At 48.4% G+C, this 13,142-nt stretch overlaps 1 protein-coding gene and 1 long non-coding RNA gene across 3 annotated transcripts in view; one reads left to right on the forward strand and one right to left on the reverse strand.

Moving 5' to 3' along the window:
* Positions 1 to 13,142, forward strand: part of Dntt (DNA nucleotidylexotransferase) — a 31,884-nt gene that overhangs the window by 16,108 nt on the left and 2,634 nt on the right. For both annotated transcript variants that reach the window (NM_001012461.1, XM_039109149.2), the window contains 4 exon segments: positions 2,737 to 2,869; positions 4,026 to 4,134; positions 8,516 to 8,761; positions 11,821 to 11,904. In NM_001012461.1, the coding sequence (NP_001012479.1) occupies positions 2,737 to 2,869; positions 4,026 to 4,134; positions 8,516 to 8,761; positions 11,821 to 11,904 (572 nt within the window).
* On the reverse strand, positions 2,864 to 9,957 carry LOC120100035 (uncharacterized). The gene is made up of 3 exons (XR_010061355.1): positions 9,778 to 9,957; positions 8,256 to 8,344; positions 2,864 to 3,822 (listed from the first exon to the last, which is right to left on the reverse strand). It is a non-coding gene; the product is annotated as an uncharacterized LOC120100035 (long non-coding RNA).

The following is a 13,142-nucleotide window of genomic DNA, read 5'->3' on the forward strand; positions in this document are numbered from 1 at the left end:
GATTCCTACAGACCCACCTAGACACTTGGGTCTGGCTGTCTCCCTCTGTAAGAACCATGCTTGAGGAGCTGAGGATAGATGGGTAAGCAACACAGAAGATGAAGAGAGAGCAGTACTGAACAAACTACATTCTCCATGGCTTGGTTCCCACCATGAAGGTGTGCTAGGGACTGGAAAACACCAGAGAAAGGGGTGAAAATCTAACCACAGCCTCAATCTGTCCAACCAGAGCCCCATAGCCTAGGAAGAGCCAAGATTCCAGTGTGGAGACGGAAGAGTCCTCAGAGTCATCTGAAAGTCTGGTCAGCCCCACACCCACCATGGTGGCCAGGCACTGCCTTCTGTGGACAGTGCCTTTTCCAGAAACGAGAAGATGCAGTTCATAGCCCCTTCTAAATGTGTGTGGTTTTTAAGTGTTTCCTTTTAACGTACAATGAAAATAGAGTAAAATTGTCCTTTGAGAGGTAGACTTTGCTGTAGTCCCAGCACTGTAGCTTCTGTGCTTATGGAAAATGATGGTTATCAAGTTTTTAATATAGAAGGGATGGAGGCTTTTACCAGAGGATACCGGGTATATGCAATCAGTCAACATATATCTTCTGTTTAAGTGATAACAGACAGACAGACAGACCAAAAATGATATCATGAGAAATGATAGATGAGGTGAATCATATCATGGGGGGGTCCCACCAATGACACTTAGAAAAATCCCTATTAACCTCATAAACCTGTTAATTTCTTTTTTAGACACTTTTATCTATTTTTAGTTTATGTATATGGATATTGTCTGTTGGTTTGCCTGTGTACCACGTTTCTCCAGTGTCTAAGGAGGCCAGAAGAGGGTATCAGACCCCTTGGAACTGAGGTTACAGATGGCTGTAAGCTGCCATTGGGTACTGAAAATCAAACCTCGGTCTTCTGGAAGAGGAGCTTGTGCTCTTAGCAACTGAGTCACTTCTCAAATTTGCTGATTTCTGGGTGACTGTTAATAAGCTTTATATAAGCCACACAGGAAATAAAAGAGCCCAAGAAATAACGTCTAGTATCTCTACTCTGGATGCAGGAAGTGTAGTCTAATAAGCATGTTTTTACACTAGCTCTAGAGATGCCTTGAAGGAGGAATTAAATAACTATCAAATGGGGGTGGTTTGGAATGATAATGAGGACTCCTAACACTTACAGCTGAAGTCAGGAGGAGCAGAATATTTTGCTCAGAAAGCCTTGAACTTTGATGTCCTGTTTCAGCATCTTGAGTGCTAGGAATGCAGGTTTGAGGTGCTGACTGACAGCTACTCATTCTTAAAAAATCATAACCTCGTGTTCATGACATCATCAAGTGAGTGAGCATGGGGTATCCTGACACCACCAACTGATCTATTCTCTCTCTCTCTCTCTCTCTCTCTCTCTCTCTCTCTCTCTCTCTCTCACACACACACACACACACACACACACACACACAAAGCAGCCATGTTCCAATAAAAAGGCAACTGTTGACAGCAGAACAAGAGAACTTAATATCATATCAGTTAACGATATGAAGATGGTAGGTCCTCGAGCAACTGGCTTAGTAGTACAAGGGATAGATGGAGTAGCATCAGCATCTTTCCCTGGTCCTGTCAGCACACTTCTGCAACTTTCCCATTCAGAGACGACAGATGACTTGGAACTTGGTAACTTCGTTTACAGTATGCTCAAGCCAAATGGCTTTCTGGCCATGTCTCATCCTGGGGTGAGTCACAGGAGCCAGTCGGCAGCCTCTAGAGAAGTACATCTTCTGTTTGTCAGGTGACATTTGGGTCCCTTAAACGAAAGGTCAGCATCTTATATGGAAGCATGACTGTCATCAGTCCGACTCTCCCAGACATACCCAGCTTCCCTCTGGTACTTCCCTCTCTGCCTCCCTCTGACTGCCCTGTGGTCATAATCAAATGCTCTGCTCTCCCTCGTGATCCTGCTTCTGAACAGTCATTGGTTCATAGTCCTCAGGTCAGGAAGCAGCATGCCAACCCTCCCAAGGCACTTCAGACGTTGCTTTGGACACAGAACCACTCTTTTCCTCCCATTGTCTTTCCCTTTCTAATGAAGCCATCACTTCCAAGTCTTGAATCTTCTTACCTGTCCCCCCCCCCAAATAGTAGGGCATATCTTGTTGGTCAAGAAGGCTGGACACATGGAATCTCAGCTCTTGGAAGGTAGAGGAATTAGGAGTTCAGAGACATCTGGGCCTTTCTTCAAAATAGCAGCAGCAGCAAGAGGAAGGGGAGGGGGAGGAGGAGGGAGAGGAAGAGGAGGAAGAAGAGGAGGAGAGGGAAGGAAGAGGAGGAGGATGAGGAGGAAGAGGAGGATGAGGAGGAAGAGGAGAAGGAGGAGGAAGAGGAGGAGGAGGAGGAGGAGGAGGAGGAGGAGGAGGAAGAGGAGGAGGAGGAGGAGGAGGAGGAGGAAGAGGAGGAGGAGGCAGTGCTAGATCTCCATTATAACATCAGATAAGAACAGTTTAGATTCCAGAAGGATCTGAATGCTTTCCTCTTGATAAGAATGTTGTAGACTTCCCCATGAGAAATCAAAGCTCCACTGTAACCATGAAAACCCCACAAGCGAATGGGCCAGACAATGCCATAGGTTACTGTGGAGTCAACTCATGCCTAAGAATACTGTGTGGACAGCATCCTCTCCCATCGACGGCTGGTCCTCTGACGTGTGCCTTTCTCTCCACCGGCCTGTCAAATGGCCTCTCAGGGTTCCTCTACTATGAAGACCTCGTTAGCTGTGTGAACAGGGCAGAAGCAGAGGCCGTCAGCATGCTAGTTAAGGAGGCAGTTGTGGCATTTCTTCCAGATGCCTTGGTCACCATGACTGGGGGGTTCCGCAGGTAAGTGACATAGCTGTTTTAAAACCCCTCTTCCACCTGTCTCAGAAATGGTACAAAAGGCCTGTTCTGCCCTGGTGCCAACCTCACTCTGTAGCTTTGGCTTGTCTCTTGTGTTTTGTGTCAGAGCCCCAAAAGGCTTGACACCCCACACACAGAGCTGTGACTCTGCCCAGGTGAAACTTTTTCCACAGTTTTGTGAGTTTTGCATTTGTCTGACTTCTCAATCCTTGAAGACTCAATTTAGAAGCTGCCACCTCCAGAAAGCCCTCCTTGACTCCCTCTTGCTCTGAGCTGGATTAGGGATTTCCTTCTGTTCTTCCCAGATGCCTACTATACCGTGTGTGCTTTCCCTGTGGAGCTGGTGGGGTTTAGTGCCCACCCAGACCAGGGTATGAGCCTGATCACAAAGTAGATGCTCAAGAAACTGGCTGAGTCAAAGAACAACCCAGTGAAAAAGTCTTCCGAAATGCATTCTTCAGTTGGATACAAGTGCCTCCATTTCAGAAAGGGACTTGTCCCTCTACCTCTCCTTCTGAGACCTAAGCTGGTCATTTGCATCAAAGAGGATGAAACCTAAGAGAATTTTCTGGGCTGGGTCCATCACTCAGTTTTCAGAGTACCTACTTAGCATGAAGGAAATCTGACTTTGATTCCCACTATCCAGTAGACCAGGTCTGGTGATAGATACCCGTGATCCCAGCACTTGGGAAGTAGAGGCAGGAAGGTAAGAAGCAGAGGTACATGGTGTGCTCAAAGCCAGTCTGGACCATGTAAGACCCACTTAAAAACGACAAAGGAAATCTCTTAAGCCATACCGTAGTTCCGAGAAGGTTACCTTGTGCAGCATTTGCTCCTGGTTGGCTATCACCGTCATGCATGTCTCTCCATGTATGCGATGCACATAGAAGTAATATTTATTACTTTCTCTCCATCTGTATACAACAGCATAAATTCTGGATAAAGTTTTTTTCTGTCACAAATTTGTTTTGCAAGAAGTAGAGTTGTACAGCCGAGAGTAGCTGGTCTTAAAATATTGTGAGTATTTTGTACCACAAACCTCACGCTTGAGACACACAAGCAAAGACATTTTGTTTTCTTTTGTTTTTGATTAAAAGCTGAGCTGATTTCCTTTTTGTGCTTTTTTTTTTTAAATTAGGGGTAAGATGACCGGACATGACGTAGACTTTCTAATTACCAGCCCAGAAGCCACAGAGGAAGAAGAGCAGCAGCTCTTGCATAAAGTAACAAACTTTTGGAGACAGCAGGTAAGGAGGACAGACAGCGTCTGCCATTTAAGGATGTGTGTGTGTGTGTGTGTGTGTGTGTGTGTGTGTGTGTGTGTGTGTGTGTGGTATGCATGTTATGTATGTGTGTCTGTGCTGTGCATGTGTATAGTGTATATGTTTGTGTATGTGGTGTGTATGTGTATGTGTGTGGTATGTATGTCATGCATTGTGTGTATGTGATGTGCATGTATGTGCATATTTTTATATATGTATAGGCACACATGTGTGGGTGCATGTAGAGCCTGAGGTTGACGTTGAAACCATCTTCTCCTATTTCTCCACCGTGTTCACTGAAGCAGGCTCTTTCAATCCAACCCAGAGCTCATCAATTTAGCCAGTCCTACTAGCCAGCTTGCTCTGGGGAATCCCTTGCCTCTACCTTCTGAGACCGGAATTGCAGGCAGGCTGTCTCGTCTACCAAGCATTTATATGGGTTCTGGGGATATGAAACTCAGGTCCCTGTGCTTGCCAAGCAGGTGCTTTAACCTCCGAGCCATCTTCCCAGCCCCAAGCATTGTTAATTTTACGTGTCACATGATCATTGTTTGTTTGTAACACTTCATTGCAGAACCACGTGGCTGGCACGAGACCGACCAGCTTTGGGGCCTAGGCATCTTGTTTGAAGGAGGAGCATGAGAGCAAGCTGGGCCCTGCAGAGGTCATGGCCAATGGCTCCCACTGGATGAAATCAGACCTGCCATGGGGCAGCCCATTGCTGATGGTCAAAGCTGAGTTAAACCATAGTCAAGCACCATTTCCTAGAGAGACCAAGGGCTCTTTCCTGGGAACCTGCTGGTCTGACTGGGTGGAAGAGGCTGGACCAGGGTTGTCCTAGTTGGACCTGGGGAGACAGTACCTGCTGGGCATGGGCTGAGCTCACTGATGTACCAGAGAGAGAAGGGCAGATAAGTGAAAACTAGAAATAACCAGAGCCATTAGCCCTACAAATGCAAACTAGATTTCAGATTCAGGTCCAAATTCACTCGTGAGACCATTCCATGTCCACCAAGTCTTCTCAGGAGAAGGTGCACTGGATAACCAGAACCCCTTCAGAGAAGGCAAGATAAGCTCAGACAGGAGAAAACCCAACAGGGAATAGTCAGGACACTCTCCCGCTGTCTGCTCCGGGGTGGGGGAGAGCAGGGGAAGATTAAAGACTTGCCGATGACCAAAGCATACCTCTCCCCTCAGGCCTGTTGGCAAAGTTGGAAACTTACTGATGTTTGTTCTTGTGCTGTTGTCCCATGCTAAGTAAGACTGTCTGCTGGAGAGGTAGCAGGGGCGTCCTCTCTGCATTGCTGGTTTTGAGGAAGTCTTTCTGTGGACGCTGGCCAGGGATAGGCATTATAAGACCAGGCCCGGCAGTGGGGGCTGATAGTAAAAGAGGTCTAATCATGGCCTTGGAAGCGGTGGTACGACCTGGGATGGTCCTAACAGTTCATGGTCCATTTCCTGTCTGTGCTAAGGGGGGATTCAATGGAAAGTCTCGAGTGTCTGACAAATGGCGGCTCTGATCAGCAGCAGCAGGATTGCTTATTGAACTCAGTTTGAGAGCCAGACACTGGGCTGTAGGGGACCCAGGAGCCAGTAGGCCAGCTTCTCCCCTGCCCTCATACACAAGGTGCCAGGTGATTTAGTGTCCCTGTCCTGGACACACCCCTGAAGCCCTGGACCCACCCCCTGAAGTGCTGGACCCACCCCCAAGATCTCAACTGTGAGGTCAGCGGAGTTCTTCCTGTCTGGCTTCCACCTCCACTTCACTCCCTTCCCTGCCAGCCTTACCCTGGCCTTCACTTTACAGATGGCCGTGAGCACAGCTTAGACAGTGCACAGGGGTGTACTCACAGAACACACACAACACGCCCACGAGATGCTTAAATGTCTGAGAAGTAGTTTAGCAGCCTTCAGTGTACTCTCCTACCTAAATGGTGTCCTTGGGGAAAGCCCCTTGGTCAGAGGTAGGAGAAAGGGAGGTGAAGAACTTAGAAATCGTTCTCTAGAGACGTTGTAATTCCCCAGACATTCATTCTGCCTGAATTCCAGTCTCCTGCAGGTAGTTCACCTCAAAGGAGGGTCTTTATGACTCAGGCTTGGGGCCAGGCCTGGTGAGTGGGAACCAGGTACAAGGACCCTAAGTACTTCATGTGGTCACCCCTAGAGTTCATGGAGCTTCTGGGAGATTCAAAATGTTGAGTCTACAGAGTAGGACTGTAAGTCAAAACTAATGGTGACCCAGGCTTCTCACCCCAGCAATTCAGGAGATAGAGGTGTGAGTTCCGTTCCAGGCTACCTAGAACCAAAACCGTTTTTACTGGCCATGACCTTGGGTTCTGAATTCATAGATTCAACTGACCTCAGATAGGAGGAGATACCCACTCCCCCAAAAAAAGAAATACCCAAACCTATACTGAGCATCTGTAGGCACCTCCTATCATCAGTCTCTAATACAGTATGACAACAGTGCATGCATTTACATAGTATTAGATAATCTAGGAGTGATTGACAGCCTATGGGATGTATGTGTCTCATATATAAACATCCTTACCACTTTGCAGGAAGAACTTGAGCATCTATGAATGATGCTACCAACATGACTGCTAGATGACTGTGGAATGACTGAGGGATGACTGAGGGATGACTGAGGGATGACTGAGGGATTATTGAGGGATGACTGAGGGATGACTGAGGGATGACTGAGGGATAACTGAGGGATGACTGAGGGATGGCTGAGGGATGACTGAGGGATTATTGAGGGATGACTGAGGGATGACTGAGGGATGACTGAGGGATGATTGAGGGATTATTGAGGGATGACTGGGGGATAACTGAGGGATGACTGAGGGATGACTGAGGGATGACTGAGGGATGACTGAGGGATTATTGAGGGATGACTGAGGGATGACTGAGGGATAACTGGGGGATGACTGAGGGATAACTGAGGGATGACTGAGGGATGACTGAGGGATGACTGAGGGATGACTGAGGGATGATTGAGGGATGACTGAGGGATGACTGGGGGATGATTGAGGGATGACTGAGGCTTGAATGAGGGATGACTGAGGGATGACTGAGGGATGGTTGAGGGATAACTGAGGGATGACTACCCCTACTTCGGAAAACTGACTTGAGTTTGGATACCAGATTGGTTCCTCTGAGGAGAAGATGGAAAGGAACTGAAAACAAATGTTAAGAATCCTGGCTGGAGGACTCCTCAACCAGCCCTCTAACAACCCTCCCTGCTACTACACCATTGCTTGGTGTAGCCTGTGGCTAATTGGTCCACTAAGTTGGAGAAGCAGACCCTCCCACTTGAAGCAAAGCTGAGCTGTCCCAACACCTCCCCACCCCTGTCTCCTCTAACCCCCATACCCTGGGGACAGAGGGAAGGGGTGGCCGGAAAAGCTCCTTCCTAGCCCAGCCACTGAGTTTCTAATAGGAAGACAACCATGGGCACCGATGGCCAAGCCTGAGCCCACTTCACAGCAGTTCCAGAGGAGGGAAATCACAATCAGAGAAGTAGGGAAAGGAAGGGGGAACCGCAAGCAACAGGGACAACCAACAGAAAGCTGGCCTGGAGCACTAGGGTCACATCTGCGGTGGTACCAGGCTCCACTGCAGGCAGCACCCAGAATCAGATGGGACACCCCAGTCAAAGCTCCACCAAGTTCAGGATTGATTCACCCAAGAATGCCCCCGACAAGTGCTACCCCTGTGTACAGCACAGGAGCTCCTAGGGACTGGTGCTTGCCTGGCATTCCTTTGAATTACTTATTAATTTTCTGGACAGAAACTTGAAATAGGCTTCGTGGGCCTTTTCCCACTGCTTCCAAGATGGAGAGACAGTTTCTTCAGGAGAATAAACATTTCCAGGGCTGGGGTATACTCAGAGGTATAGTTCATAGATAGCAAGTTCAAGTCCCTAGGTTCAACCCCCAGCACTGCCCAAACAACATAACAACAGACATAGCAGGTCACCACGCTCCACACCAGGCCTGGGTTTCCAGCCACAACCCTTTAACCCAGTCCAGGCGATTAACATGCAGGGAAGAGTGGGACTCTCTGTTCATGGTGGCTTTGCTTTTAAAATAGCAAAATTGTACCTCAGAAGCAAACAAGGAGATGTGGAGGCTCTGAAGTTTTATTTCCAGGGGTCTTGGGCTCAGTTTTTTCTGGTGCAGACATTTCTTTTCTGTAGAGAGAGACACGTATTACCTCCTCTCCCAGAGGCTGGGTGAGGAAGAACAACCGGGCATCCATGTCTGTTCAGCTCTGGAAAGGCTTTCTGAAGAGCTACTATAATATCACCAGGGTGACCCCCAGCCCCCAAGGACCCTTTCCAAACCCTCCCATTGCTTTTCAGGGGTTGCTTTTGTACTGCGACATCATAGAGTCGACCTTTGAAAAGTTCAAGCTGCCCAGCAGGAAGGTGGACGCCCTCGATCACTTCCAGAAGTGCTTCCTTATTCTGAAGCTGCACCGTGGCCTAGTGCGCAGCGAGGAGAGCGGCCAGCAGGAAGGAAAGGACTGGAAGGCCATCCGTGTAGATCTGGTCATGTGCCCCTATGAGCGCCGGGCCTTCGCCCTGCTCGGGTGGACTGGATCCAGGGTAAGTGCTGCCCGCTATTAGCTCTTCTGGCTCAGGAGAGAGCTGACGGCTGCAGGGCAGAATGTTGATAGACCGCGTAGGGACCATGCACCCAAGCCTCTAAACTGGACTGTGACACTGACACAGGGTCACACGAGTTAGATTCATTTAGAGTCCCAGTGTGTGGTTCGCCCTGCCAGCAGCAGTAGCCTTACCTGGGGACAGGTTAGACTTACAAATTCTCCACTGTATACGTCAGAAGCTCTATACAGCTAAGCCCAGATACATGTTTGTAAAACCTCTAGGTAACTGAGAGGTATCTTAGGTGAGAGTGACTGAAACCTAGAAAGTGGCAGAGTGGTGAGTACCTCCGGTGGATTCAGGTTCTAGACCTGCTGAAGGGCCCAACCCTGCCTCTTCCTACCGAGCGTTCGCGATCCAGTAGTCCTGTAGATTTCCTAAGGCCTACAAAATTGATGTGAGTAGCGCCCTCTGGAGGCAGCAGTGCATAGCTGCACAGTGGTGCTCTGGCTTCCATGTGCTGTTTACATTCCTTTGAGTCATAAAACCACGTTGTTTGCACCGTCTCCGATGCTGCTCTAAGGAACTGGTGAGGGTTTTCAAAAGAAACTTTCAGGGAAGCCTGCTCTGACCCTGGCTGTGCAGCTTTCGGGTAAACAACACTCTCCCAGCCTTCTCTCTATAACAGCAGCGCTAACCTCACAGGGCTCTGTGGAGGACTCTGAGACAGCAATTCATTCGTTCCTCTTTTAGATGTCACGCCAGGCTCTTGCTAAGCACCTGCAGTCCTGCAGCACAGCCACGAATTCACAGAACAAAGTAGTTGGTACTGAGCCGAGCTTAGGGTGTCACTGCCTGCACCAAGGCATGGCCTTCTAAGGGTATTGTTTGTTCCTAGCGGGAAGCCACAGGGTCCTGTGAGGACATCTGATGCTCTCTCCCCCCTCCCCCCTTTAACTCAAGGTAGCATCCCAGATCGCTGGGTAGGCCAAGAGGGCCTACAGACTCTGTCATACCTGCTCTTCCACACTGTCCAGTGCTGCTGCCGCACACGCACACACACACAGCCTCAGGCTCTGGCCAACCCATTGTTCCTACAGAGGTGAAGCACTTTGGGGCTTTTCTATAAAGGAAGAGGGAGTTGCACAATCTGACTTCCTCCAGCCCGAGAGACAGAGCAGGAATGGTCAGTAGCAGTGGGTGACAGCTGTTATGAATCAGAATGACCACATTTTGTGGGAGGCCACAACCTCTAAAGAATAAACAAATAAACCAAGTGTTTCTCTGGCAGATTCAGGTCCTAGCGTGATGCCCTTGCGGCAGTCTGACACCCCTTCCCTGCCTCCAGCAAACCTCTGGGGCTCAGGAAAGGACTGGATTTCTCAGTTAGGGTTATGATGGCTGTGGCAAAACACCATGATCGAAGAGACTTGGGAATGGAGGGGTTTATTCTACTGATGTTTCCACATCACTGTTCATCATCAAAGAAAGTCAGGACAGGAACTCAAGCAGGTCAGGAACCTGGAGGCTGGAGCTGATGCAGAGGCCGTGGAGGGGTGCTGTTTACTGACATGCTCAGTCTCCTTTCTGAACCACCAGCCCAAGTGTCACCACTCACAGTAGACTGGGCTGTCCCCCATTAATCACTAATTAAGAAAATGTCCTACAGCTGGATCTTACTGAGGCATGTCCTCAATTTAGGTTTCTCCTTTCAGATGACTCTAGTGTGTGTCAAATTGACGTAAAGCTATCCAGCACAACTCACTTGACCATCCTGCAGCCATTTTTGGTTTTTAATTACCTGCTTCAAGCCCTCATTCAGCGATGCTCACCATGGGGGCCCTGCTCAGTATGTCCACAGCACTGGCTTCCCATTAGCGCATAGTTTTCTTATTTCTTCTGGTATTATAAACCATCTGTGTCCCCAGCTCGACTCTCAGCTCCCCGAGGAACTGGTGTTTTGCAGGTGTTTGTCAGGTGAACTGAATTTCTCTCTACATGCACAGAGATGCTCTTGGCCTTGGCGAGGAGTTAAGAATGTGTTTCTCGCTCCCAAATCACACAGGGCAGGGAGCTGGGAGTAGCCCATCATTGACTACATTTAGTCAAGCCCCATTACACCTCCAACCTCTCCAGTAGCTGGGAACCAGTGTTAGCTGTGGGTGGACTCTGTCCAGTCAAGAGCTGGGGTGAGCTAAGCAGGACCCACAACTTCCCAGACTTGTGCTAGAGAATCTATTCCCTGGCAAAAAGTCCACAAAGCCGGTTCCACCTACAGCTGCTGCTATAAAGGGATGCTGGGAGGTAAGGCTTACCCAGCCCCAGAAACTTTCCAGCAAAGAGGAAACGAACTCTTGCTGCCAGAGGGTGTGACTGTCCCAGGCGGTCTGCCTAATCCCAGGGAAAAAGACAAAGTTCTGGACCTGGATTTCTCTCAGGAAACCAGCAGCTGTATTTGTGATTCACTGTCCTTGTTTCTAACGTTTGCTGGTCACTTGTCCTAGGCTTCCGGTTTGCTTTCCGAAGCCTTGGGGTGCACTCCTGATCATGAGAGATGTCACTCTGGGGCAGGTGACTTCACAGAGTCTCAGTATGAGTGGACATCAAAGAGGGAGGGGCCTTAATGTTCACTCCCTCCATCTTGGGACAAAGCAAGGTTCAGAGAGGCTAGGTAGTAAGGACACATAGACAGGCACAACGTCTGGGCCAAGATCTCCCCATCCCCCATCCTCTATTATGATATTTGAAACTTAAAACGACTTAGACGGCATTTTCTCTGGACCGGGTATTATTCTAGAACAGAGAGATATTCACCTGCTGCCTGCTGGACAGTGATTGACAAGGGACCAAGCCAATCAGATTCCTGTTCACACCGAGTTTCTGTTCTAGTTCAGCGACCCCAGAGCTCAGCCACCCCAGAGGTTTTGCCCCGGGGAAGACAGTCACCCCAAGAATGTAAGCTAGAGACAGCAGTTTCAAACACCCAAGGGATAGCTCTAAACACCGTGTACCAGAAATAATCTGGACTGGACAGTAACTCGTCTCGTTTCTCTTTGTAGCAATTTGAGAGAGACTTGCGGCGCTACGCCACACACGAGCGGAAGATGATGCTGGACAACCACGCTCTGTATGACAAGACCAAGGTAGTGTTTCCTCCCCGAGATGGGTTACTGGCCGTCCCCGTAAGCCCTTCCCTTGAACAGATTTCTTTTTTCTTTTTTCTTTTTTTGTTTTTTTTTTTAACAATTTTTATTATATTTATTTTCTTTCTTATAGTGGGGAAAATGGGTACACGTACCTCCGCATGGTTGCATGTGGAGGTCAGGGGAGCCAGTTCTGTCCTACCATGTAGGTTCTAGGGATGGAACTCGGCCTCAATTTTGGCAGCAAGTACCTTCACCTGCTGTGTACCCCACCTCTACCCCCCAACACAAAATGACTTTAGTATAGGCTTGCTTCGTTTTGCTACAAATGTTCTGTTCTTTGTGGATCACCGTTGAAAGGAGTGGATACATTGCCTCAGTCCCTACTGGGCCCAGGGTGCAGCTCCATGGCTTCTGGCTCAGGCAGTAAACTGACAGTGCCTCAGCACACAGGTGAACACAGTTGAGTCGACTGCGTTCTGGCGTTTACAGTCATTTACTCCAAAAAAAAAAAAAAATCAGGGATCGTCATAAATCACAAATGTCACAGGAATAGCCATCCGTTGCGGGTGCAACCACATTCTCCAGGTCGTCAATGGGCGTCTCCTGAGGTAGAGTGACACAGGTGCCCAGAGGTGGATGGGAAGCCATTCAAACCTCAGTCACTAAGTGGCAGGGGCGCCTTGTTCAGTGCATGCGTCCGAAAGGTGACAAGTTAGCGTGTGGCTGATGAAGAATAGACAATTCTATCATTAAATCCGTGAACACAAAGGTCTTCATTCTTACAGTGGTCCAGGACACCAAATTAGGCTTGGAGGGAGAAGAAGGCATGTTCTCCTTGCCCCCTAGGGATTTATTATAGTTTAAAAGAAATTGATGTGTAGATGTGCATGTGCCTGTGTATGTGTATGTGCCTGTGTATATGTATTTGTATGTGTATGTGTATGTGTATGTGTATGTGCATGTGCATATGTATGTGTATGTGCATGTGCCTGTGCATGTGCATGTGTATGTGTATGTGTATGTGCATGTGTATGTGTATGTGCATGTGTATGTGCATGTGCATGTGCCTGTGCATGTGTATGTGTATGTGCATGTGTATGTGCATGTGCATGTGCATGTGTATGTGTATGTATATGTGTATGTGTATGTGTATGTGCATATGCATGTGCATGTGCATGTGTATGTGTATATGCATGTGTGTGTATGTGTATGTGTATGTATCTTAGGTAAAATGA

The sequence above is a fragment of the Rattus norvegicus genome, chromosome 1, assembly GCF_036323735.1.
Source record: "Rattus norvegicus strain BN/NHsdMcwi chromosome 1, GRCr8, whole genome shotgun sequence".
NCBI lineage: Eukaryota > Metazoa > Chordata > Mammalia > Rodentia > Muridae > Rattus > Rattus norvegicus.